Raw genomic sequence first — 25,538 nt, 5'->3', positions numbered from 1 at the left:
ATTAAAAAAGAAAAAGAAAGAAGTCTTCTTTAGGGTGAGGGGAAGAGGACAAGAGGTACTAGAACAGAGCCTGAGCTGTTCTGACCAGTTCCTCCTTATCTCAGTAGTTGTACCTCCAGCACATTCTACAGTTATTCTTGAGAATTGCAAGCTATCACCTGTTCACTCTCTCCTGCACACACCATCTCTGACTGTCCTGGGTTGGCCTGACCTAGACATTACAGCATACTCTCATGGCCAAGCCAATCCCTCCGGGACTTTCTGCTCCTTCAAGATCCAGCCCAAGTGTCCTCTCCTCCCTCAGGGACTCCATGGCTCTTATAACAGAGGCCCTCCCTGCACTGAACACACTGGCCTGGCGTCCAGCAGGCATTGCATTAGTTGTGCTGCCTGTCTTCACCTGTTCGTTGACTTCTCCCGATCTTCTGCACCTAGATGTCCTCAGCGCCCAGCTCTGAGACAGGAACATGAAATGTGAAGGAAGTGATGGGACAAACTAAGCTCCTGGATGGGTCAGGGAACTTGCCCTGGTATAGGGTACCAAAAGACGCGCCTCGCGTTCTTGGGAGAGGAAGAACAGGAGGCTGCGATGAGCGCATCGGTGTCCGGCAGGTGGCGCCGCAGATCCAAGGCCTTCCGAGGCGGCGCGAGGTCACGCAGCCTCTCTTCCTTCCGCCTGGGCAGCACACGCGACCCTGCTCTGCGTACACCCGTGCGCCCTGGGCACGATCCCAGTCCCCACTGCGCTGTGCGCCATGGTTCTCCCCGCTGCCCGGGCCCGCGGCTTGGTGGCAGCAGCCAAAGCGGCCCAGAGGCGCCGCCGCGTGGACAGTGGGGGAGGGTCCCCAAGTCCTGAGCCCGCGAGCAGGCGCGCGGCGGTTTACGTGCACGTGAGTGGCGCGCGGGAGGGCAGAGGTCTGGCGTATCAGAACCCAGGTGGCGTTTGTCACGCGATGGACCTGCCTGCTGTCTTTCCCCGCCCCCAGACGAGGTCTCCGATAGGTCCTGGTGCCCTGGCAGGGAAATGTCAAGGTCAGGGTAGTCACCAGCTCTGTGACCTTCCAAGCCTCGGTTTTCTCATGCTAAAGTGGGGATAATAATCCCAGGGCGACCTGGTTTGGGAGTGGTGGTTTAGATGTCCTAGCCACTGTTGACCGACCTCGGAATGAGGATGGGAATGTTTGCTATGAACCCAGGAAGCGCCCAGGGTGCCCAGAGTCACGCCTCACCCTGCACATACACCCTCTGCCCGCAGTGGCCATATTGTGAGAAGCGATGCAGTTACTGTAACTTCAATAAATACATCCCTCGCGGTGTGGAGGAGGCTGCCATGCGGAACTGTCTGGTCACTGAGGTGCGGACGCTGCTGCGGCTCAGCGGGGTGCAACGGTCTGTACTGGGGACTGTAGCCGGGGTTTTGGAGAGGAAGACGGGTGCAGAGCATGCCACAGGCCTCTCCCGGTGTCATCTTCTCCATCATCTTTCCCCAGGGTAGAGTCTGTGTTCTTTGGTGGGGGAACCCCCAGTCTGGCCAGTCCCCATACTGTGGCTGCTGTTCTGGAGGCTGTGGCACAGATAGCTCACCTGCCTGCAGACTCGGAAGTCACACTGGAGGCTAATCCCACTTCGTCCCCAGCCTCCAGGCTGGCAGAATTTGGAGCAGCAGGAGTCAACAGGTTGTCCATTGGCCTCCAGGTAACCCATCTCACCCACCCCCTCCCAGTGCATCCAGACCTTCAGGGCTGTCTCCCCTTTGGTGACACTTTTTCATTGGGCAAACATTTCTGGGTGTGAGAGCTCAATAACAGTAGAGCCCATGATGACACTTTTCCCCCCAGTGCTGGAATTGGACCCAGAGCTTTGAATATGCTAGGCAAGTGCTCTACTCTGACCAACATTCCCAGCCCTTGTGATGACACTTAGTCATCTGCTGCTCTACTGGGATGTAAGCTTCATGAGGTAGGCCTCTGGCATGCCTTTTTGTACACTAAGCACCACCATAGGGCCTGGAACATAGTAGGTACTCAGAAATGAGGTATTACATGATTGGAGATGTGGGGAAGCAGACACATGGTCAGATCACTGCAGCATGGAAATATGTCTATAAAGGGGGCTCTCAGAGTACCACTTGGAGGGCACCTTAGTCTAACGAAATCACAGAAGGCTTCCTGAAGGAGATAATGTTTGAGAAAAGGGAGGAGTTCACCAGGTAAGAGGGTGTGGGAGGAAGAGACATAGGATATGGAGGAGACCTGCATGTTTTGGGGGAGCTGTGAATCATTCCTTGTGACCAGAGGCTATAGAGACAGGACTGCACATACAGTCTGAAAGCTCTCAGCACTTCTGAAGGAGTTTGGGTTTCTTCCTAGTGGTGATCAGGGAGCCACCGAAGGTTCTCAAGTAGGGAGAAGCCTGTTCTAGGTTCACCCGCTAATGTTTCCATAGCCAGTCTTGCCCACCTTCAACACTACCACTTCCATTGAACCACTTCTCCTAGGGTCATGGGCTTTGTCTTGATTGGATAAACTGAAAGAGACTCACAATTCTGAGACATTCCTGCCCCAAATGTATATCTTGAAACTAATTTTGAGGAAACATCAGGTAAATTAAGACTGGGGATGCTTCTCAGTGCTAAAGGATTTGCTTAGCATACTTGAAACCCTGGGTTTCATCCTCAACACAGAGGTGGCCGGGCAGAGAGAATGAATTAATGTAAGAAGCCAGATTGGTGGCAGGGCACACCTGGAATCCCAAGGACCTGGGAAGCTGAGGCAGGAGGATCGCAAGTTCAAGGTCAGCCTCAGCAACTTAGTAAGGTCCTTAAGCAACTTAGTGAGACCCTGTCTCAAAACAAAACATCAAAAGGGCAGAGATGTGACTTAGTGGTTAAGCACCCCTGGATTCAACTCCTTGTGAAAAAAAAAATTAATGTAAGAACAGGCAGTGTGAGATCTGCCCTCCTAAACAATTTTGGGTGCCAGTATAGTATTATTAACTGTAAGCACACTGTTGTACAGCTGTTCTCCAGCATTCACACATTAAGAGACAGTTTTTTAAAAAATTTTTTAGGGGCTGGGGTTGTGGCTCAGCAGTAGAGTGCTCGCCTAGCATGTGCAAGACCCTGGGTTCGATCCTCAGCATCACATAAACATAAATAAGTAAAACAAAGATATTGTGTCCAATTACAACTGGGAAATGAATATTAAAAAAATATTTTTTTAGTTGTCAATGGACCTTTATTTTATTTATTTATATATGGTGCTGAGAATTGAACCCAGTGCTTCACACATGCTAGCTAGGCAAGCACTGTACACCGAGCCACAGCCCCAGCCCAAGAGACATTTTCAAAAGCAACTGGCTTGTACTCTTTGAAAATGTCAATGTCATGAAAGGCTGAGAATCTGGACTAGATTAAAGGAGGCTAAAGAGACAATGATAGCCGAATGCCAGGGGTGACCCCTGGTTGTAAAGGAGGAAATTATTATAGTAGACATTACTGGGACAGTTGGCCAAATTTGAATATGACTACTTATTAGGTAATGGTGTTGTATCTGTGTTACACTTCCTGAATTCCATAATTGGATTGTGGTTATGTAAGAGAGTGTCCTTGTCCTTAGGAAATACACATTTCAGGATTTAAAAATTAAGAGATATAATACCTGTAACTCTACTGTCCAGCACACCAGCCACAAGCCACATGCTAGTGGAGAACTTGAAATGTGACTATTTAAATTAACATATGTGTCTGGTGTCTATTGTATTGAACAGTGCAGATACAAAAAATTTCCATCATCACAGAAAGTTCTGGGCAGTGCTTATCTATGATTTGCTCTCAAAATAATAACAATAATTTGTCTGCACATTTAGAGAGAGACAAAGTAACTGGTCAGATGTTGCTGGTGAGTCTAGATGAAAGTGTTTATTGTACCTTTCAACTTTCCTATAAGTTATTTCAAAATAAAAAGGAAGAAAAGATTCTTGATTTTGGAGCCAGTCCTGACTTTGCAGTTATATGTCCTCAAGATAAGTTACTTAACATTTCTGAACCTCAACTTTCTCATCTGGAAAATGGAGCTAATTTTGGAGGATTATAAGGATTACATTGCCTTTCAGTGTGTAGTAGCTCTAGGTACTGACTTGACTGTTCCCCACCTTCCCCATCTTCCCCACTGCCTGCTAGGTATTGCATTTCCCCCATATTTGTTTCTACAATGCTGTGTCTGTGGCATTGCTGTCTCTCTCTGAGCTGGCCAGCACACTAACAGCTGACTATCTCTTCCCAGTCTCTAGATGACACTGAGCTGCAGCTGCTGGGGAGGACACACTCGACCAGCAGTGCTCTGCGGACGCTGGCAGAAGCCCGGCGCCTCTTCCCTGGCCGCGTGTCCGTGGACTTGATGCTGGGGCTGCCAGCACAACAGGTGGGGCCATGGCTCAGGCAGCTGCAGGAACTGCTGCACCACTGTGACGACCATCTCTCCCTCTACCAGCTGTCCCTGGAGCGGGGCACTGCACTCTTCGCCCAGGTGCAGCGGGGTGTTCTTCCTGCCCCTGACCCAGAGCTCGCTGCTGAGATGTACCAGGAGGGTCGGGCGCTGCTCCGGGAGGCTGGCTTCCGCCAGTATGAGGTCTCCAACTTTGCCAGGAACGTGAGTCCTGGGGCTGTTGGCTGGAGGTGTGGAATGGCAGGCTGAGTATAACTAGGTAACTCGGGCTTCTGAGGAGAAGGGCCCTGCTGGGTGCTCTCAGACCCCAGACAGTGGGACAATATAACCTGGTGCCCTGTCCCTGAACACAAAGGAAAACCTCCTCCCTCTGCGCTGACTATTCCCTTCTTCCCCACAGGGGGCGCTCAGTACCCACAATTGGACTTACTGGCAGTGCGGTCAATACCTTGGCATCGGGCCCGGTAAGTCCCCTGTGAGCAACAGAAGGGATGACTTAGCAGAGGAATGTCATGGCTGTGTGAACTTGGGCCACTTACTTAACCTCTCCGAGCCTGAATTTCCTCACATGTAAAGTACAGCTAACGATAATATCTACTGTGTAGAACTGTTGAGGATGTATTGTAAGGTGTTTGATTGACTGCTGTTTCTGGGTCTTCAGTGTGTGTTAGAGTCCTCTGCAGGGCTTGTTAAAATCCAGAATGCTGGGCCACTCCTCCAGAAATTCTGATTGATCCGGGCTGGTTTAGGCCTGAGGGTTTATATTTCTAGCATATTAGAAGCTCTTGGTCCAGGGACCAGACTTGAGAACCACTGATGTAAATCTGATAAGAACCTATTGTTAGCTCATTAATGTGGGGTTCATTGTTGATGTTGTTAGGGGCCCATGGGCGATTTACGCTTAAGGGGGCTGGAGGCCATGCCCGGGAGGCTAGGATCCAGACACTGGAACCAGACAACTGGATGAAGGAAGTGATGCTGTTTGGTCATGGCACCCGGAAGCGTGTCCCCTTGGGCAAACTGGAGCTGTGAGCATCTAAGGGCAGAGGGCTCTTCACCCAAAGTTCCCCACACCCCAGAAGCATCTCCACATGTACTTCTTTATGTCCTGCCTTGCCCTCCCCATAGTCCCCAACACATCCCAGCATCAGTGTTAGAGTGGGAGAGGAAAGGCCCCCTCTCCAAGGTTCCTCAATGACTTCTCTTTCAGGCTGGAGGAGGTTTTGGCCATGGGGCTACGCACTGACGTGGGGCTCACCCACCAGGTAAGAAATAAGGTTTTTGTGTACTGTTTTCTCTTCCTAAGCCTTGCAGAGTCAGCCTCTTTCTCCTCCTGTTCCCTGCTGTACACACACACACACACACACACACACAGAGAAAACACCACAAAACACACCCCTCCTATACCTCTGGGGTTGACAGCCAGAGGTTGGGCCGTGGTCCAGCTGAGGCCTGATGAGCAGATGCTATAGGTAGTGCTGTACAGCGGTAAGAACCCGGGACTTGGGCTGGAAAGATCCAGTGTTGGCCCCTATTCTACTGAAATCTAGGGCACATTGCCTTTCCACTCTCTGAACCTTGATTTTCTCAGCTATGTGAGGGAATAGATGAGATAAAGGGTTTCCATGTGTTTTTAAGCAGAGCTGAAACCTCAGATAGGAAGCACAATAGATAATGATCGATTAAACTCAGAACTGCTTTAGATATCGTCAAGTCCATAAAACCTGAGGCTGCTGTACTCTGGCAGGCAGAGGAGAGAGAGGAGGAGCAGATGGAGACCTGGCTTGGCTGGGATCTGGGTTTCCACCTGAACGTGCCACAGAGGTGATAGTGCCCACCTACCCATTGACCTGTCCTGGTGTTTATGAGTATCAGCTGCTGAGACCCCCATGCTGGACTGGATCCTCCCTCACCTCTCATCCCTGCCATGAGACCCAGAGTAGTTCAGCTGGCTCATCACTTCTAACCTCTGGTTTCCCAGCACTGGCAGCAATTTGAGCCCCCGTTGACCCTGTGGGACATTTTTGGAGCAAACAAGGAAGTAAAGGAATTACTGGAGCAGGACCTATTGCTGCTGGACCACAGGTGTGTTGGGGCCGTGGGCAGAGGGGACGTAGGTGTTCCCAAGATCCCTGACTGCAGATCCAGAGATCAGGAAATGAGAGATACTGGTGAGGATGGGCCTGTGGGTGCTGGGGCCTTGGCACAGGTGGGGATAGCATTGAAACTGGTAAGATGAAGCCGTCACATCCAGGCTTCTTGGTTTTCCAGGGGTCTCCGGTGTTCCTGGCAGGGTCTGGCTGTGTTGGATTCTCTACTGCTGACCCTCCTGCCTCGACTCCAAGAGGCTTGGCACCAGACAACCCCATCACCTGCACCAGGAGGATGAGAAGATGTTCCTGTATCCCAGGGCAATGCCAGGTGGACTTGGGGGTCTGGACCAGCACTACAGGCATCTCTGCTGGCAGGTGCTAATCTCTGCTCCAAGTAGTCATTGCCTGGCCCTGGGATCCCCAGGGGTGTGGCTACAATGAGGTGGGTGGGAGGATATGTGGCTGGGAACTGGCATCCCACCCAGCTTTTCAGACTCACCAGTGTATGTTCCATGACTGGGAATTGTTCATCACCCATAACAGCTTTTTCTTTTTTTTTTTTTTTTTTTTTGGTACTGGGGATTGAACCCAGGGGTGCTTAACAACTGAGCCACATCCCCAGGCCTTTTTATTTATTTTGAGTCAAGGTCTCACTAAGTTGCTAAGACTTGAACTTGTGATTCTCCTGCCTCAGCCTCCCAAGCTGCTGGGATTTCAGGCATGCACCAGTGCACCTGGCTGTTTACATTTTTGGTACCAAATAATGACCAGTGTTTGGAAATCTTTATGTAGGCAGTTGCCTCCCTGAGAGGCCTTCCCCTGTTGTGAGGTCCTGGACAGCTGTATGAATCAGATCCTTTCCAGGTATCTTAAATAGGAAGGGATTTAATATGGATATGAGACATTTAGAAAACCATTGGGTTTTTTAGAGTCAAGGCCACTTGTCCCATAGAATGTCCCACATTCTGGGTATGTCTGATTGTTTCCTAAGGATTGAATTCAGGTTGAATATTTTTAGCAATACTGATACTCGGTGTTGTGTAACTCAGGGTCCCTAATGCTAGGCCAACCCACTATCAGTAATGCTAATTTTGACCACTTAATTAAGGGGATGGATGTTCTGTTTCTTCATGGATAGATATAGTTTTCCTTGAAATTAAATAACACAACAGATGATGTGTGATATCTTGAGACCAATTGAATATCCTGTTCTCCAATAATCACTTGCTCAGTGATTTTGGCATCTACTGATGATCCTTGCCCAAATCAGTTCTTAATTTGGAAGTTGCAAAATGTTAATTTCTGACTGTCATTCTTTCTACATTCTTTATCCATTAAAAAAAAAACCTTTCCATTTTAGTCAAAGGGCTAATCCTCCTTGTGACCTGGAAATTGGTACCAGATGTGAGTGTGTGTGCCTATGTTTGGTGGGGTTGGAGGTACATTTTCCTGGCAAGAAGCCACATAACTTTTGGGGGGATTGGGGGGAGACTAGGGATTTAATCCAGGGATAATTTACTACTGAGCTATATCACTAGCCCTTTTATGTTTTGAGACAGGGTCTCACCAAATTGCTTAGGGCCTGACAAAATTGCTGAGGCTGGCCTTGAACCTGTGATCCTCCTGTCTCAGCCTCCTGAGCCACTGGGATTATAGGCATGCACCACCATGCCCAGTTAGGAAGCTCTGTAACTTTAATTCATTACCATGTCAGAGGATACCATGATGCTAAAGGTAATTTAGTTCCACTGCAGATTGAGGCATATAGACTTGGCCTTTGGGAGGTGATGGGGGATTGGGTTCCCCGTCTCTCAGAGGTGAGCACATGCCTTTCCCTGTACTCAGTGGGTGTGAATGTCAGGTCTTCTCTGACCCTGTGGTAACATGGTAAGCATCACTCCCTCTCTTTTTCATCATGAAATATTCAGCTGGCACTGGTTGTGTGCCAAGCCTTGTACCAGGCTCACAGAGAAGAAGAAGACCTGCCTCAGCCCTTAGGGAGATGTTGACAGTTGTGGAAGAGGTTCTTCCCAGGTTGTCAGTCAAGGCACCATGGCAGGCTGTGGGAGCCTGAGGCATCACTTGGTTCTGAAGGGCTGGGAGCAAGAAAAGGTGTTTTTTTCTTACCACCTCCTGTGCCCCTACTGCCCTGGAAAGCCTGGCCTTGGGACAGCTTGTAGGGTGACCTGTGCTGCCCAGAGACACCTCTTCCTGAGCCTTCCCCTGATCTTGATATTCAAGAAGTGAGCATGGGTGTGCCATCAGATAACCTGGGCCCACTCAGGTTTCTCCCAGCTGCCAGGGCTCGTGCCACCTGAGATGTCTGGGCACTGCATGCTGGGCACCTCACGAGACCTGTTCCGAGGGCTGGGCACAAGCCAGGAACAGGTAGGGGTGGCACAGATCACCTTCTGTGACTCAGCCTGGTCCCACCCTCACCTTATGAATCAGAATCTCCTGAGAGCAGCGCCCAGGAATCTAGTTGTTAAATGCTTCCTAAGTGGCTCCAGTGACCAGTTGGGTTGGGGAAGCCCTGATGAGTGACGTTTCCCACCTTCCATCATGGGAGGCTGGGGTTGGGACGAAAGAGGTACTCCGAGACATGCATGGGAGTGGGGTCCTTCTCTCCACATCCTGGTTCTTCCATGGCTCATCCATCAAAGGGGTCCTGCTCCTCCCTTATTGGGACTCTGATTGTCATCTTCTCACCCTCCTTATGTGGGCAGAAGTAAAAGGGGTAAACCGCCTGCTTTGGTAATAAGGTGATGAGAGAAGTTGGAGACAAGCGGTACATGTAGTCACATGTACTGTGGGTACAGCTTGAAGGACCAAGCGTTCCACCTGCAAAGGAGAGCACTGACAATTTTAAAGCCTCCACGTGAGCCCCACCCCCTCCCCCAGGGAGTGTGATGTAGGCAGGACAGCTGTTTCAATTTCCATTTTACAGACGGGAACATTCAAAGAAGTTTTCTAACTTGACTCAAGTCCGGAAAATGCAGTCATGTGTCACTTACCCATGGGGATGTGTTCTGAGAAGGGCGCTGTTCGATGGTTCATTGTTTTGTGAACACTGAGAATCTACTTTCACAAACTAAGAAAACTAGGATGTGGCCTAGGGACTACCACTATATACGAAGTCCATCATTGACCAAAACATTATTCTGGAGTAAGTTGCAGACCTGGTTTAATACTTCTGGACATCCAGAACTTTCTGTTAAATTCAGAACTTTCTGCTTCACCATCATTTTATACTTACTATGGGTCCAGGTCAATTCGGCCATCCATCCATTTAATTAATCCTAAAAACTCTTTTTTTCCTTCCTTCTTTCCTGTTCTGGGGATTAAACCCAGGGGCTTGCACATGCTAGGCAAGCATTCTGGTAATTCCGTGTGCCTGAAGTTGCCCAGATTGGCCTTGGACTTGCAATCCTCCTGCCTTAGCCTCCCAAGCAGTTGGGATTACAGGTGTACACCACCACACCTGGCTGGCATGCCTTTTAAATTAGGCCAAATCCTAACCTCTTTCTGGTTTCTTTGTCTCATGTTTGAAGCTGCCATCTCTGCCTGGTACTGGTAGCTTGGGCTCAATGTCCAAACAGTTATGCCTTGGTATCTGTAGGGGCATTGGTTCTAGGACCCCCTCAGATGCCAAAATCTGAGAATGCTCAAATCCCTTATGTCAAATGGAGTGGTATTTGCATATAACCTATGCATATCCTCCTGTATATTTTTAATCATCTCTAAATTATTTATAATACTTAATACAGTAGAAATGCCATATAAATGGTTGTTCGTATTGGTCAGGGAATAATAAGAAACGAAAGTCTGCACGTTTGGTCAGATGCGAAAAAAATATTTCCCCCAGTATTTTCCATTGTCAGTTGGTCAGAGCTGAGATGCAGAACCCGTGGATACAGTAGCCACTGTACTCCCCTTCCTCGAGCAGCTCTAACAATAAGACCCCACACTACCCAGGCCCTACCTCTGTGACTAGACCTGCATTCTCTCCCTACCTAATTCTGCAGAGAAAAGAAGGTCAAGTAATCAGATGAAATAACTTAGGTGGTAGATTGCATTATTGTTCAAAATGTTTGCTACCCTCCTCAGAGTGCCCTTCCTGAGGCCTATGGGAGGATCATAAAATTCCTGCACCATCATCATCATCATCATCATTATCATTATTTTGGAAACAGAAATTGAACCTAGGGGCACTTAATCACTGAGCCACATCTCCAGTCCTTTTTAAACAAACAACAACAACAACAAAAATACACATTTTTTTTCTGAAAAAAATATTTTCCCTGAGGCAGAGAAACCAGAAAGGGTTTAGGATTTGGCCTAATTTAAGGAAGAGGAGTTGCTGAGGCTGGCTTTGAATTCCTCATCCTCCTGCCTCAGCCTCTGGAGCTACTGGGATCACAGGCATATGCCACTGTGACCTGCACCTGCCTTATTGAACCCAGAAAGGGCCATGAGACTAGCTCAGCCCTGGTTGTCAAAGCTGGTGGGTGGTCCACCATCTATCTTGTGCTTCTGTCACAGTGACCTGCAGTGTTCAGTTTTATCAGAGACAGTTTTATCAACCTGGGTTCCAGAGTGAAGAAAATGGGCAGAGGAGCAACCAGCCACAATAGACATGAGATGGAGAGGGAAATGAACATTTGTTAATTTATTAGATAACGCAAGAAGGCTCCAAAGCAAGACATATATAGTATCCCATTTTTGTAAACTCGTATACCTAAGTATGTTCATTTCTGCAAAGATACACAACCAGAATTCTAACATTTGTTAATTTACATGTGTTAATTTCTACATTATTCTGTTGTAAACCAGTAGATTTTTCAGTTTATTAGCGCAGCATAACTAAAACTAAATTGATACAGTGACAGGATTCCATCATTCAAAGATTAACTACTGTTAAAATTCTAGTGTGTAGCTCTGCAGAAATTCTTCTATGCAAATGAACATACTTAGATATTCAATCCTACAAAAATTAAGATATATATATATATAGATATACACACACACACACACACACGTCTTGCTTTGGGGCCTTCTTGTAGACATCTTTCTATGTCAGGTTTTTTTTTTTTTTTTATAATGGTCCTGGGGATTGAACCCAGGGCCTTGTGCATGTGGCAAGCGCTCTACCAACTGAGCTGTATCCCCAGCCTCTTTCTACTTCAGTTTTATTTCTGTGTCCTATTTTTAGTATGGATCCATAGTGTACCTACTGCATGGTGATGCCAAAAAAATCTAGTTTTACAATTCCTTTTCTAAGATATGGGGTCTCATTTTTTATTATTATAAACTGTGCAGTGATCATCTTAAATAAATAGTTTGATGTATTTGTTGGATCATTTCCTTAGGTTCAGGATAAATCCAAGAGGCAGAAGTGCTGACTCTAAGGGTGTGCGCATCCTTTGTTTGGGTCCACCTTGCCACACCGTCCCCCAGAAGGCCTGCTTGTGCTCTCACCAGCTCACTGCTGCTCATTTCTTTACAGCCTCATCGATAGCAATCAGTTTTGCCAAAAGATCCACAATCTGATATATACATATTTTTTATGATGGTGGAAATTAAACTCACATGCAAAGCAAGTGCTCTATCTCTGAGTTGTATTCCCAGTGCCTGAAGAGCATTCTTGATTTTTTTGCTGGGGGGTGGGGGTTGGTGAGGTGAAGGTACTGGGGATTGAACTCAGGGGCACTCAACCACTGAGCCACATCCCCACCCCTATTTTGTATTTTATTTAGAGACAGGGTCTCACTGAGTTGCTTAGAGCCTCACTTTTGCTGAGGCTGGCTTTGAACTCACAATCCTCCTCCCTCAGCCTCCCCAGCCACTGGGATGGCAGGTGTGTGCCATTGCACCTGGCCTGAAGAGCATTCTTAAACGTGGCTTCAGTGTCCGCTAACACATTGCCTCCCTAACTTTGGCAACTATTTTGGTCCATTTGCTTACCGTAAAGTCAGAGAGCAAAGGGGATGCAGCCTTTGGAACCTTCCAGGTAGAAGGCTGAGCTGGTGCCGCTTGCCCAGTGTTATAAATGACCTCTGAATTTTTCTTAGCCAGAAACCCTTTCAGAGAGTCCCAGAGCTCCCTTCTATCTTCCTCTCCCTGCCTTCTCTTCTTTTCCCTGAGGGAAATATTAAAACTAACTTTTAAATTTATTCTTAGGCAAACAGCACGAAAGAAACAGCATTGTAGATGAAAAAGGAAAAAAAAAAAAAAAAACCCTCACCCACGATAAGCGGCCCCAGCCGTTGCGGTTTTTATCTGCCTGTTTCCTTCTGTCCTTGTCCAGAAGCACACCATGTTTTGCTGAGCACCCAGGCACAGGTCTAGTTTTACATTTTGCCCCTTTCGCTTCTCATTTTTCATAAGCAGTTTTCCACATTGCTCCGTGGTCATCATCTTTCCCATTTTAATTGGTGCACAACGTTCCGATGAGTGAATAATTTAATAATCATTACCCTAATGGAAGTCACTTACATGGTTACTCGATTTTGCCTATTATGAATAATGCTGCACTGCATGTTTTTATGGATATCGCTTCTTCCTTTATTTGGATTATTTCCTCAGGTCAGTGCCCCAGAGAGAGATCGCTGGGTTAAAGTGTCTGAGTGCTTTAATGATTCCTAGCATGAATTGTTATATTGTTTTCCAAAGGGTTTTCTCTTATTTATTTTCCTGCCCAACCCCCGCCCCCCAAATAAGGGGAAAAAAATGCATGCTTTCTCCGTCAACCATATAGAAGAAAGCAAAAATTATACTAGGAAAATAACCACTACAACATTTGGACAACCATCCCTCCAGATATCTCTTGATGCATAGATATAGATGGAGAAATAAAAATAATTCTTCACAAGAGGGATCATACTCACGTGCCAATTTTGCAATCTGTTTTTTTTTACTCAACAACATGTCCTAGGTTTTTCTAATTGGTTCTGCCATCACCCACGCCTAGGTAGTAGCATAGTATGTAGTTCAATAACAGCTGTAAACCAGGCACTGTGTCAAGAATTTTATCTGCATTAGCTCATTTAAGTTCCACCAGAACCCAATGAAAGACGTTCTATTTTTATCATGCCCATTTTACAGATGAGGAAATAGGCTTAAAGAACTGTCTGCCCAAGGTCACATGGTTAGGAAGTGATGGGGCTGGCACTCAAGAACTCAAGGGGGTTTTCTGGGTCTCCAAACCGGGCTTATACAAAATAATACATGAATGTATCATCTTATAAAAAAATAAAGTGTGAAAGTCCCCTTTACATTTCCACAGGGGTTTGATGTATCAGTTGAGGTTCAACTGCATATAATGGAAAACCAAACTAGCAGGCTTTAACAAGATAGGGATTTATTTTTCCTCACAAGATAGGGATTTATTTTTCCATTAGATATAAAAGAGGTTAGTATGGTGCGCCCAAGGTCGTTGTCTTGAGAAAAACCAGCGTTTAACTTTTTGCTCTGCATTCTCAGTTTGTGGCTTCCATACCTAAGGTCTCCATATGGTCTGCTATGGTCCCTGAAGTTCCAGCCATCATGTCTGCATTCCAGGTAACAAGAAAGAGAAAGCCTGGAGGGGCAACAGTATGTTTGCTCTCAGATGAATCAGCTCCTTGATTCATCTGATTTAGCTTTCCCTAAAGTCTGTCTCCTCCATGACATCAGCTTGCTTCTAATTGGCCACCTTTAGCCACAAGGGCCTCTGGGAAATGTAGTTTTAAAATTGATAGAATTGCTGCTTTACTACCCACACTGCTCCATTATATAGGAGCTTGGTTAATCAAAAAGCGGGTGGAGCTAGGGATGTGACTGAGTGGTAGAATGCTTGCCTAGCATTCAGGAAACCCTGAGTTTGATCATTGCAAAAAGAAAATAATATTTAAAAAGCAGGGGGAGGGAGAATGGATATTCACAGGCAATTAGATAACTCTGCCATCATATAAATCCTTCTTAATCCTTTTCTATAAATTTAAATATTTAAATTATCTATACATATATAAAAATGGTCTAACATGTTAAAGGTACCTTGTTTTAATTTACATTTTAAAGGTTTATCAACCAGCTTACATACCCTCTGGAGATGGAACCTAGAGGTGCTTTATCACTGAGCTACATCCCCAACCCTTTTAATTTATTTTATTTTTATTTTTCATTTTGAGACAGGGTCTTGCTAAATTGCTGAGGCTGGCTTTGAAGTAGTGATCTTCTTGCCTCTCTGCCTCCTAAATTGCCGGAATTTCAGGCCTGTGCCACTGTGATTGGCTTCCATTAGATATTTGTTTAGTAATTATTGTGTTGTGTACACATTTAAGCTCTTTGTTTATTTAGCCAGTTAGAGCCTGCTTTCTTTTTTTTTTTTCTTTTCTTTCTTCTTTTTTTTTTTTTTTTTTTTTTTAGTATGAGGGATTGAGCCCGGGGACACTTAACCACCGACCCACATCCCTGGTCCTTTTTTTTTTTGATACAAGTTGCTAAGTCTGGCTTTGAATTTGCGATCCTCCTGCCTCAGCCTCCAGAGCCTCTAGATACAGGCGTGTGCCACCGCACTGCCCGCTTGATGATTTCCTGATCAAGTCAAATGGACTGTCTAGATAGATTCATTAATTGATAGGTAGATGTTACAAATATATTAACTCCTTGTCTTCCTTGCTGCATATAGTGCTTCTGATAAGCTTCTCTTTTATCTTTCATGGATTGTTCCTTTTCGGAAGTGAGTTTTCTACAATGTTAACCATATTTATATAGTTGAGTGTTATCTGTTGTCTGTGACTTTTTCTATCAGTCCTAGTCTCAGGCATATTTGTTCCACCTCCAGGGATATGGTCATTGTTTAAGTTTCCATTCTCCTCCCAAGAGCGTCAGGATAAGGTTGACAGTAGGTTCACCTAGATCCAAATCTCCACTCTGTCACTTCCCATCTGCATGATTAGCTGGAATACTTCCTTCTTCTGAGTTCCGAGTTTCCTGACTAATGAAGGGGTGGGACCAGCCTTGGATCCTCAAACTTGTCTATGCATCAGAACCACTCAGGCTCCATAAAATGCCCATTCCTGCCTGCCCCCTGCCCTGCATCTGTAGAATCCAAATCCCTAGACCCAGGAATCTGTATTTTTCAAAGGTCTCTAGTGAGTCCACTGCTCAGGCCTGTTTCAGAATCACAGGACCAGCCTGGCTACCTGCACCCTGCTGAGTAGTCACTGAGGGAGCTGGGGGCAGCAGTCCTAGGCTACTGTGTCCCCCAGAGCCAGGTGGCCCTGCCTCTTCCTCTTGGTGGGGGCTCCCATTTCACATCCAGCCTGCACAGCAGCTTCTGCTCCCTGCTTCCTCAGGGCAGTAGAGAGGGGTGTTTAGGATCCCGGAGAGCTGCCATAGCCATGCCTCTGGGAGGGGCCAGGGCCACCTACTAGTTGGGTGACCCAAGCTACTCACCCTGTGAGTCTCAATTTCCTCCCTGTTGAAAGCAGAGACAGTTCCCTTCCTTCAAGGCTGTTGTAAGGTTGGCGATGATGGATGGCTGGACGGGAAGAGCCTAGAGCAGTTCCTGGCTCAAAATGTGCTTGTGACACTTGTCGTGAGGATTACTGTTGGTGTTGTCATTGTGATTTACAGCTGCAGGGGAGGAAAAAAGTGCACCTCGACTGTCATGGGGTTTGTGGGTTGGGCCTGAGAATTAAACTGAAGTACGACAGATTGACAGGAGAAAACACAAAGGAACACAAGTTTAACTTGCACCAGGAAATGGAGGCCAAAGGCCGAGAGCTGAACGCTGCCTGAACTGGACGAAGAGTAGTAAATGATGAATGGGGCAAGGCAGAGGGGCTTGGGCAGTTAGTTGGGTGGAGAAGTGACTAGAAAGATGAAGGTTTGTATCCTTCTCCCTTGACCTCAACTTTCTATCCTTGATGACAATGATTTCTAGAATAAAGAGGACCTCTTCCACATGGGAGTGTCACTTACTGCCTTTTTTTTGGGGGGGGGGGTTCTGGGGCTTGAGCCCTAGGCCTGCTAGAAGGCACCCTACCACTGAGCCACACCCCCCACCCCAGCTTGTCATCCTCTACTTTTAAGAAGAACAAGGAAGGTCAGGTCAGAGTGATCTTCTTGCCCCTGCAGTTTCTCAAGTGCCTTCACCTGAAAACAGTCAATATGCCAGAGAGGGATATTTTGGGGTGGCGTGTTCTTAACTGCTTCTCAGTGTCCTGGGCATGTTTGCCCTAGGGAATGAGCATCCCCAACAGGAATTTCCTGGTGCCTGACAAGACAGACAGAGACCTATAATTTCCCTGTGATGCTGAAATTTGTCAGAAGGAAGCCCTGGGCTTCTGGAAATTTTTCTCCCTGGCTCAGAGTAGAACTTGCAGCCTTCTGGGAGGCTGGGAGGGTGTGTGCCACGGTGCCAGCTAGCCACCTCCAGGCGACGGGCACCCACACTGTGTGACTCCTCATACCAGTGCTCCTTGCCTTCCCTCAACAGGTCTGACAGGAATGGCCCCATTCCTCAGGTGGTTGATCAATCCAGGTAGGGACATCCCCACTTGCCACCCAGACCCCTGATCCCTGGGATGCCCATGAGTGTGCCTTGCTCTGCTTCTGGATTAGGTCTCTCCTGGTGCCCTTCCTAGAACCTAGGGCCTCCTTACCTGCATTCCTGCCATTTTGACTCTGCCTGGGGCAACTGCCTGCCCTTGAACTTGACCAACTTACACAGGCCTCACATCCTCTGCAGAGCTTTCTTACTGTAATTAAGACCCCAGCGAGAGGCCAGAGCCCTTTATTGAGGGTCTTAGCAGCATCAATGTGGTCTCAGCCACTTTAGAGCGTTGAGGAAGTTGTCATGGAAACGCCCCTCCTCCTAGCCCCACCAAACATGGACCCTTTAATCTTCATGAACAGCAAACGAGCTATGCAAAATGTTGAACTGACAATCCTAATCTTGAGCAAGGTTGGGAGGTCCTGGGACAATGTGGGGGTCCCACTCGTGCACCCCAGCTTGAGTGGTTGGACTGAGGCCGAATTGAGATCCCAGTTTTGCTGCCCATTTGCTGCTAATCCTCTTAGACTTAGCCTTTCTGTGCCTCAATTTTTTATCCTGAAAAATGGGGATGTTAATAATATTCTCTATGTGATTGCTGTGAACATTTAAGAAGTTAGTACTTTCCAGGATCAGTGACGCATGCCTCTAATCCCAGCTATTCAGGGAGTTGAGGCAAGAACACAGGTTCAAGGCCAGCTGGGCAATTTAGTGAGACCCTCTCTCAAAATAAAAAGGGCTAAGGCTATAGCTCAGAGGTAAAACTCTTCTGAGCTCAATCCTGAGTACCACAAAAAAGGGAAAAAAGGAGGAAAAAGGTATAACTCATTACTAAAACAAAGAAAAATAGGTTAAGTTGGATTTTGCCAAAATTTTTAAATTTTACATGTTAAAGGACGCTGTCAAGAAAGTAAAAGAAGTCAGGCACGATGGCACATGCTTATAATTCCAGTTGTTTGGGAGGTTGAGGCAGAAGGATCAAAAGCCTGAGGCCGGCCAGGGCAATTTAGTGATACCTGGTCGCAAAATAAAGGAAAGGTCTGGGGATATAGCTCAGTGTTAGAGCACTTAACTAGCATGTGCAAGGGCCTGGGTTAGAAAAGAGAAGATAAATTTACAGAAGATATTGCAAATCACATTTCTGATAAGGGTTTACTATCCACTATAAATAAAGAACTTCAGCTCTACAATAAAGACAGTCCCATTAAGAAACAAGCAAAGGTGCCAGGTGTTGTAGTACACCCCTGTAATCCCAAAGACTTGGAGGCTGAGGCAAAAAGATCACAAGTTTGAGGCCAGTCTCAGCAACTGAACGAGACCCTGTCTCAAAATTTTAAAAATAAAAAGGCTGGGGATGTAGCTCAGTGGTAAAGTGCCCCTGGGTTCAATTCCTGGTACCAAAATAAATAGATGAGCAAAGGCTTTGAATAGACATTTCTAATAATAAACACAAATGGCCAACAAACACATGAAAAGAAGCTGAACATCATTAGCCATGAAGGAAATGTAACTCCAGACCACAGTCAGATATTACTACACACTTAGGATGGGCACAGTATGGGTTTTTGTTTTGTTTCTTTTCTTTTCTTTTTTTGGTACCAGGGATTGAACTCGGGAGCACTCAGCCCCTGAACCACATCCCCAGCCCTTTTTTGTATTTTATTTAGAGACAGAATCTCATTGAGTTGCTTAGGGCCTCACTAAGTTGTTGAGGCTGGCTTTGAACTCATGATCCTCTTGTCTCAGCCTCCTGAGCCGCTGGGATTACGGGTGTGTGCATCACCGTGCCCAGCTACAGTATATTTTTAAAGAAAAAGAAGTGCTGGTGAGTATGTGGAGAAGTTGGAACCTGTGGATGCTGCTGATGGCAATGTAAATGGTGCCACCTGTGTGGAAGTCAGCCTTGTAGTTCCTCAAAAAATTAAACCTAGAGTTACCATGTAACCCGGCAACTCTAGTCCTGCACCCAAGAGAATGAAAAACATATGGTCACACAAAGCCTTGTACACCAATGTTCATAGCAGTGTTCTTTGTAATAGCCACAAAATGGCAACAATCCAGTGCCCACCGACTGACGAGCGGGTAAAGAAAATGTGGTCTATCCATGCTATGGAATATTATTCAGCAATAAAAAGAAATGATGTCCATAAAATGTGGATGAACCTTGAAAACATTATGCTAAATAAAACCAGGCACAGAAGGCTACTTATTGTATGATTTCATAGACACGAAATGTCCAGAAAGAGCCAGAAAGTAGATTAGTGGTTTTCAGAGACTAGGAAGGAAGAAGGAATTGGAATGACTAATGGGTATAGGGTTTCTTTGAGGGTGAGGGAAGTGTTCTGGAATTGGATAGTGGTGATGATTGCACAACCTTGTGAATACTCTAAAAAAAAAAAAAACCTGAATTGTACACTTTAAAGTGGTGGAGTCTGTGTTATATAAAATTTTATGCTATGTGAATTGTCTCATTTGTTTATATATTCAGCACTGGGGATTGAACCCAGGGATATTTTACCACTGAGCTATATTCCCAGCCCTTTTTTTTTAAATTTATTTATTTAGAGACAAAAATCTCACTAAGTTGCTAAGGCTGGCCTCGAATTTGTGGTCCTCCTGCCTCAGCCGCCTGAGTTGTTGGGATTATAGATATGTGCCACTACGCCCAGCTATCTTAACTTTTTTTAAAAAAAATTGAATCAGTACAATAAAGTGTTCAGAAGGCTGCTCAGTTCACGTAAACCCTCAGTAGTTAGTTGCCAATTTGAGGGTTGGTTCAGGTAACACAGAAAGGAAAAACAATTCTAAATGGAGAATTGCCTTTAGAGATTGAATTCACATATTTAATATTGGTTGAATAATTAGCATATGAGGGGAGTGGGGATAGTAGAGGATAGCAAAGGTAGCAGAATACAATAGTCACTAATATGGCATCATGTAAAAATGTGGATGTGTAACCGATGTGATTCTGCAATCTGTATTTGGGGTAAAAATGGGAGTTCATAACCCACTTGAATCTAATGTATGAAATATGATATGTCAAGAGCTTTTTAATGTTTTGAACAACCAATTAAAAAAAGAAGAATTAGCATATAATTTCTTCCTTCATTCATATGCATACTTGTTGATTTTACATGCCTTTTATGGGTATATGTGTACATACAAGCATTTATTTGTATTTTAATTTTATTTTCTTTTTTTAAAAAATATCTTTAAAGTATGAAATGGGTTTCTAAAGCTTAGATTATTATTTAAGCCTCCACTGGTTAAGTCCAGCTGTCATGTGGCTCAGGGACTCTACTTAAGGTCAGGTCTGTGGTAGAGCAGGATGCTCACCGACCTTGGGGTTGGAAGACCTGAGAGAGCCTTAGCTCTGTTCCCCGAAAGCTCCCTGAGCTGGGATGGGACTAAGGTTCTCAGGTTTAAAACAGCAGACACCCAATTACATTTAAATTGCAGATAAACAATGAGTACGTTTTTGGTGTAAGTATATGTTCCAAATATTGCATGGGACATACTTACATTAAAAATTGTTTATTTAGTGCCAGGAGCGGTGGCGTATGCCTGTCATCCCAGCAGCTCAGGATGCTGACACAGGAGGATCGTGAGTTCAAAGCCAGCCTCAGCAAGGGCAAGGTGCTAAGCAACTCAGTGAGAGCCTGTCTCTAAACAAAATACAAAAAATAGGCCTGGGGATGTGGCTCAGTGGTTGAGTGCCCCTGAGTTCAATCCCCAGCACTCCCAGCCCCCGTCAAAGTTATTTATTTAAAATTAAAATTTAACTGGGAATTCAGTATTTTGTCTGTAACCCAGACATGACTCAATTTCTGTAAAAAGACTTTTTGGAGGAAATCACATTTAATTCTCATAGCAACCCCCCCCCCCCCATTTTGCCATGGAAGAGACTGACTCAGAAGGATCAAGTGACCTAGCCCAAGGTCATTCAGCTAGAAAATCCCAGAGCTGGGATTTGAACTTGGGTGTGTCGAGTAGGGCATGATCTGCTGAAATGAAACTCAAGACAGATATTCAGTGACCTATTTAATGATGGCATGGAAACCTTGAGGTAACTTGGGAAGAACAGAAGCTCTCATTGACTGGGAAGGAAAAAAAAAAGTTGGAGAATCACATTTGAAACAGTGCTTCTGTCACTATGTCGTTATTACTTCTCATTGCTGCCACAACAAATGACCTTAAATTTAGTGGCTTAAAACAACACAGATGTATTCTCTGACGTCTAGAGATCAGAGGTTTGAAGTGGCTAAAATTAGGGTGACGGCTGAGCTGTGCATCTCCTGTGCCAGCTCCGGAGTGCCGCTGCATTTTCTGGCTCCTGGCCACCATGGCTCAAGTCACATGCCCCTTTCAGACTCAGACCCTTCCACCTCCCTCTTTTAAGGACCCTTGTGATGACCGAGGGCCCACCAGATAATCCAGGATAATCTCCAAATCTCCAAATCCTTAATCACATCTGCAAAGTCCTCTTTGCCATGTAAGCTAACAGATTCATGGCCCCCAGCAATTAGGATGTCTGTGGGGAGTGATTATGCTGCCTCCACGCTGTCTAGAGAGAAATTAGTAGATTCGAGTGTTCTGGGTCTTAACTGTAATCCCTTTCATCTGTACGGCTTTCCGAGTACTTGCAGATACACCCTTTTTTCTTTTTTTCCTTCTTGAATTGATCCTGGGAGCTCCATTAAGGCTGTGCTGACTCTGCTGTAAAGAAATCAGTTGAAACCCAGGAGGCATCAGCCCTGTCACACAGCTAAGGACTCAGGCCCACTCCTTGTCATTAAGGACGCACTCCCTCACAGTTCCCAGCCACATACCACTAGAACAGTCTTCTCCCTGGTGGGGTGGACAGCTCCTCAGGTCCCTGCAGTCTAGAGGAAGAGGCCCAGCTCTCTTGCAAGATTCTGCCCTCCATGGGCAACCTCTCTGAACCAGGACAAGGAAAGAGAGGTGCCAGAGGAGAAACTTCTTTTTGTGGAGAGGCTTGGCACAGAGCCCCAGAACCCAATGTCCATCCATTTGGCTCATGTCCTCGACAGCAGCCCAGACTGGAACTTCTACATGCCCCGAAGGGAGCTTGGATTCTTAGAAAAGTCATCTTAGTGCGTCTTAGCGCAAACCTCTCCAGAACATGTCACTGTGGTTTGTGGTTTTTGCCCTTGGGTGCTGCTGTGTGGGAAGAAGCAGCTCTCTCCTGCCCACTGACACTTCTCCAGGCTGCCCCCCAACTTGTCCCATCCGCCATGATGGCCTGCGTGTGCCAGGCTGTTCCCAGAACTGGGGTACACCTTGGATCTGAGAGGGGAGGCTCTGCTCCCTGAGTGTACGCTTCAGCAGGGGACAGGGACACTGCAGAAGTACATGTGATACTTCCGAGGATAACAAAACTGGAGGACAACAGAGGGTGACAGCAATCCCATGAGTGCGACACTGTTGCCACTCTAAAGAGGACAGCCCAGGCAGGAGCAAAGGTGACATGCAAGCCCATGTTTTACTCCAGAGCCCTGGTGCTCCTAACACCTAGTCCAGTGGCCTCTAAAATACCTGTGTTCTCAAGAAGAGAAGAAGAGGAATTTGAGCCCCGGGATGGTGTCTGGTCTGTGTGTCATCCTTGAGACTAAAGTCAGTCCATCCTGGGAACAGTGTCACCTGAGCAAGTGACGTGATGTGTCCTGTAAAGGGGGATGGCAAACAGAGGTGAGGATAGTGAGGCCAGAGGTGGGGATGAGCCAGCTGTGTGGGGGGGAGGGGCATTGGGGGGGCATGGAGATGACAGGGCAGTGGGCCAGAGCAACTGGAGGGGACTGAACCTGAACGGTGGTGTGAACTGGGGAGGGGAAGCTAGAGGTGAAGGGTTTGAGAAGATACTACCTTCAGCCTTGGGCTTTGGGCTGGTGGCTGTCCCCAGGACAGGAATGGTGCAGTCTAGACTTAGCCTCTAGAAAGAGTAGTTGATGACATGCTCAGCACCTGGCTGGGTGAAATAAACAGACATTAAGCAATAATTGATGTCGTGCCTCCTGTCAACCCAGTTACCTCCTCCACCCTGACATCAAGGAACAGCTCAGAGTTGCCACCTGGGAGGAGACTGCTTGGCTTTGCTGCTCTGAGTATTATTCAGTCACAAAAAGGGCTGAAGTCCATGCTAAGAAAAAGAAGACCCAATAGCATATGGTTCCATTTGCATGAAATGCTCAGAATAGGCAAAAATAAAATAAAGACAGAACAGAGTTTGTGGTTTCCAGGGGCTGGGAGAAAGGGGCGGGGGCTGACTGCTTAATGCATACAGGATTTCCTTTGGGGGTGATAAAAAAAACCTTCTGGAACTAGATAATAGTGACAGTTGCACAACACTAAATGTATTAAGTGCCACTAAATTTTATATGTTAAAATGGTGAATTTGGGGGCTGGGATATAGCTCAGTTGGTAGAGTGCTTGCCTCACATGCACAAGGCCCTGGGTTTAATCCCCAGCACCATCACCACAAAAAAAAAAAAAAAAAGATGAATTTTGCTCGGCTTGGTGGCCCATGCCTATAATACCAGTAGCTTGGGGGGGGCTGAGGCAGAAGGATCACGAGTTCAAAGCCAGCCTCAGCAAAAACGAGGCCCTAAGTAACTCAGTGAGACCCTGTCTCTAAATAAAATACAAAATAAGACTAGGGATGTGGCTCAGTGGTTAAGTGTCCCTGAGTTCAATCCCTGGTACCCCTCTTCAAAAAAAAAAAAAGGTGAATTTTATGTTACCTGCATTTTACCACCTTAAAAAAAATCAAATACACATTTCTGGGGAAAGATTCTTAACTTTGATCAGATTCTCAAAAGGTTAAGCAGCTCTGATCTGGTTCAGACACTTTCATGAGGCACAGAGGAAATGAGACCTGTGTATGGTCACTCAGGGGCTAGTGGCAGAGCCCAGCCGGCGGCATACCTGTCTGACCATGAACCCCCCCCTTTTTCCCTTGTCCTTTGATCTCCATTGACAGGCACAAGCTGTGTAACTCCCTGAAGTTAAAAGAACTTCCGGAAGCCGGGCGCACAGATTAGAGTTTCATGGTGTTCATCTTTTCTCTTGGTGGACTCTGAACTCCTAGAGGGCAGGAGGAAGCATGTCTTACTTTCCTCCAGCGGAGCTCCTGTGGCAGCCATGGAGGTGAATTGTTCCTGAGTCCACCTTCAAGATGGAATTTGATGTTCCCCTGCTTAGCCGACAGCCTCTAACAAACATTGTTTACCCGGAAGACACACTGGTTGACCTAGACTTCATCAGATCTGCAGTTCTCTGAGGCTCTCCCGGTCCAGGCCGGCTTCCTCTCCCTTCATTTTTTTAAAGTCTTATTTTATTTTTAAATATGCTGTTTTAATACCCACCCTCTCATCATTCATAAGCCTTACCATACTTGCCACTCCTCTCTGACATAAACCCCTTGCCCTCCTATCTCCATCTTATTGTCTATTTCCTGGAGGACCCAGGTGATACAGCACCCCCAGGTGTACCATAAGTGCCCAGTAAATATTCATGGAGTGAACTGAAGAGTCACTCTGGAGGGGGCAGGGAGGCTGGTGTCTGGGCCTTAGAAGGAGAGAAGCTGCCCTTGGTGGATGTTTCTGTCTCAAAGGGTGTAAGATCTGGAGGGGCATGGAGAAGGGGCTATGACTTGGGGGAGGGGGACAAGGAGTGGGGAACACTCAGGGCGCAGGGGAACTGACCAGCCCAGCTGACATCCTTCCTAGATTCCTCCTTTGTCTAGGGCAAACTGTGACAGAGCTCATAAATGGCCCAGGAGACAGTGCCTTGGGACTTGGGGAAACCAGGTTCAAGTTATGCTTCTTGCAAGTCTGGTGATTTTTTTTTTGCCCTTTCCTCTCTGGAGCTCAATTTCTCCATCTGTGAAATGGTTATAGAGTTATTCTCTCCTTCGGACACCATCATGGTTTTGAGAATTGACAGAAAAGACAGAGTTTGCGGGGGGTGGGCACTGTGTTGGGTATTTTAAATGTTTACTCACTTAATCCTTACAGTGGTTTTGTGAAGGAGGCAATGTAAGTGAAGAAAACAAGTGACTCAGAGAGGTCAAGGGGCTGGCCCATGAACACATAGCTAGCAATCAGGCAAGGTTTGGATAGGAACCCAGTTCCGTTTGGCTTTAGAACCTTCATTCATCATTGGACACAGTTACTGAGCAACTGCTCTGTGCTAAATTTGGGGTTTGAGGAAGGGCAAGGGTCAGGCGGTCCTGCTCTTATGGAGCTGACATTTTGGCAGCGAATGTGACCACAGACATCCTCATGAACAAGATAACTCCAAAACGCATTAGGACTCTGACAAAAGAAAGAAGCAGCAGCAGCGACAGCAGATGGGTGTATAAATTTGAGATGACACTGAGGGGCTACTTTTAACTGGGGAATCAAGGACAGCATCTCCAGGGACTTGGACCCCAAGTCGGGG

General features: G+C 46.4%; 1 protein-coding gene and 1 long non-coding RNA gene across 6 annotated transcripts; one reads left to right on the top strand and one right to left on the bottom strand.

Moving 5' to 3' along the window:
• The first annotated feature begins 680 nt into the window (after positions 1-680).
• Rsad1 (radical S-adenosyl methionine domain containing 1) lies at positions 681-24,495 on the top strand. Of its 2 annotated transcripts, XR_011704860.1 has the most exons (10): positions 681-890; positions 1,256-1,389; positions 1,491-1,695; positions 4,284-4,649; positions 4,846-4,909; positions 5,326-5,473; positions 5,656-5,710; positions 6,427-6,530; positions 6,717-6,913; positions 24,076-24,495. XR_011704860.1 is itself a non-coding variant. In XM_027924759.2 (9 exons), the coding sequence occupies exons 1-9, from the start codon at positions 756-758 to the stop codon at positions 6,832-6,834; spliced, it is 1,329 nt and encodes a 442-aa protein (XP_027780560.2). In that variant the 5' UTR covers positions 681-755; the 3' UTR covers positions 6,835-7,897. The 2 variants fall into 2 exon arrangements, 1 of the variants encoding a protein (XP_027780560.2); XM_027924759.2 differs by lacking the exon at positions 24,076-24,495 and having other exon boundaries at positions 6,717-7,897.
• On the bottom strand, positions 13,877-23,280 carry LOC114083451 (uncharacterized). 4 transcript variants are annotated; one of them, XR_011704861.1, is made up of 7 exons: positions 23,168-23,280; positions 22,962-23,064; positions 22,635-22,762; positions 21,908-22,016; positions 20,601-20,743; positions 15,977-16,156; positions 13,877-14,117 (listed from the first exon to the last, which is right to left on the bottom strand). It is a non-coding gene; the product is annotated as an uncharacterized lncRNA (long non-coding RNA). The 4 variants fall into 4 exon arrangements; XR_011704863.1 differs by having other exon boundaries at positions 22,962-23,060; XR_011704862.1 differs by lacking the exon at positions 21,908-22,016.
• Positions 24,496-25,538: the final 1,043 nt, after the last annotated feature.

The sequence above is a fragment of the Marmota flaviventris genome, chromosome 17, assembly GCF_047511675.1.
Source record: "Marmota flaviventris isolate mMarFla1 chromosome 17, mMarFla1.hap1, whole genome shotgun sequence".
NCBI lineage: Eukaryota > Metazoa > Chordata > Mammalia > Rodentia > Sciuridae > Marmota > Marmota flaviventris.
This window is presented reverse-complemented; position numbering and strand designations above follow the sequence as displayed.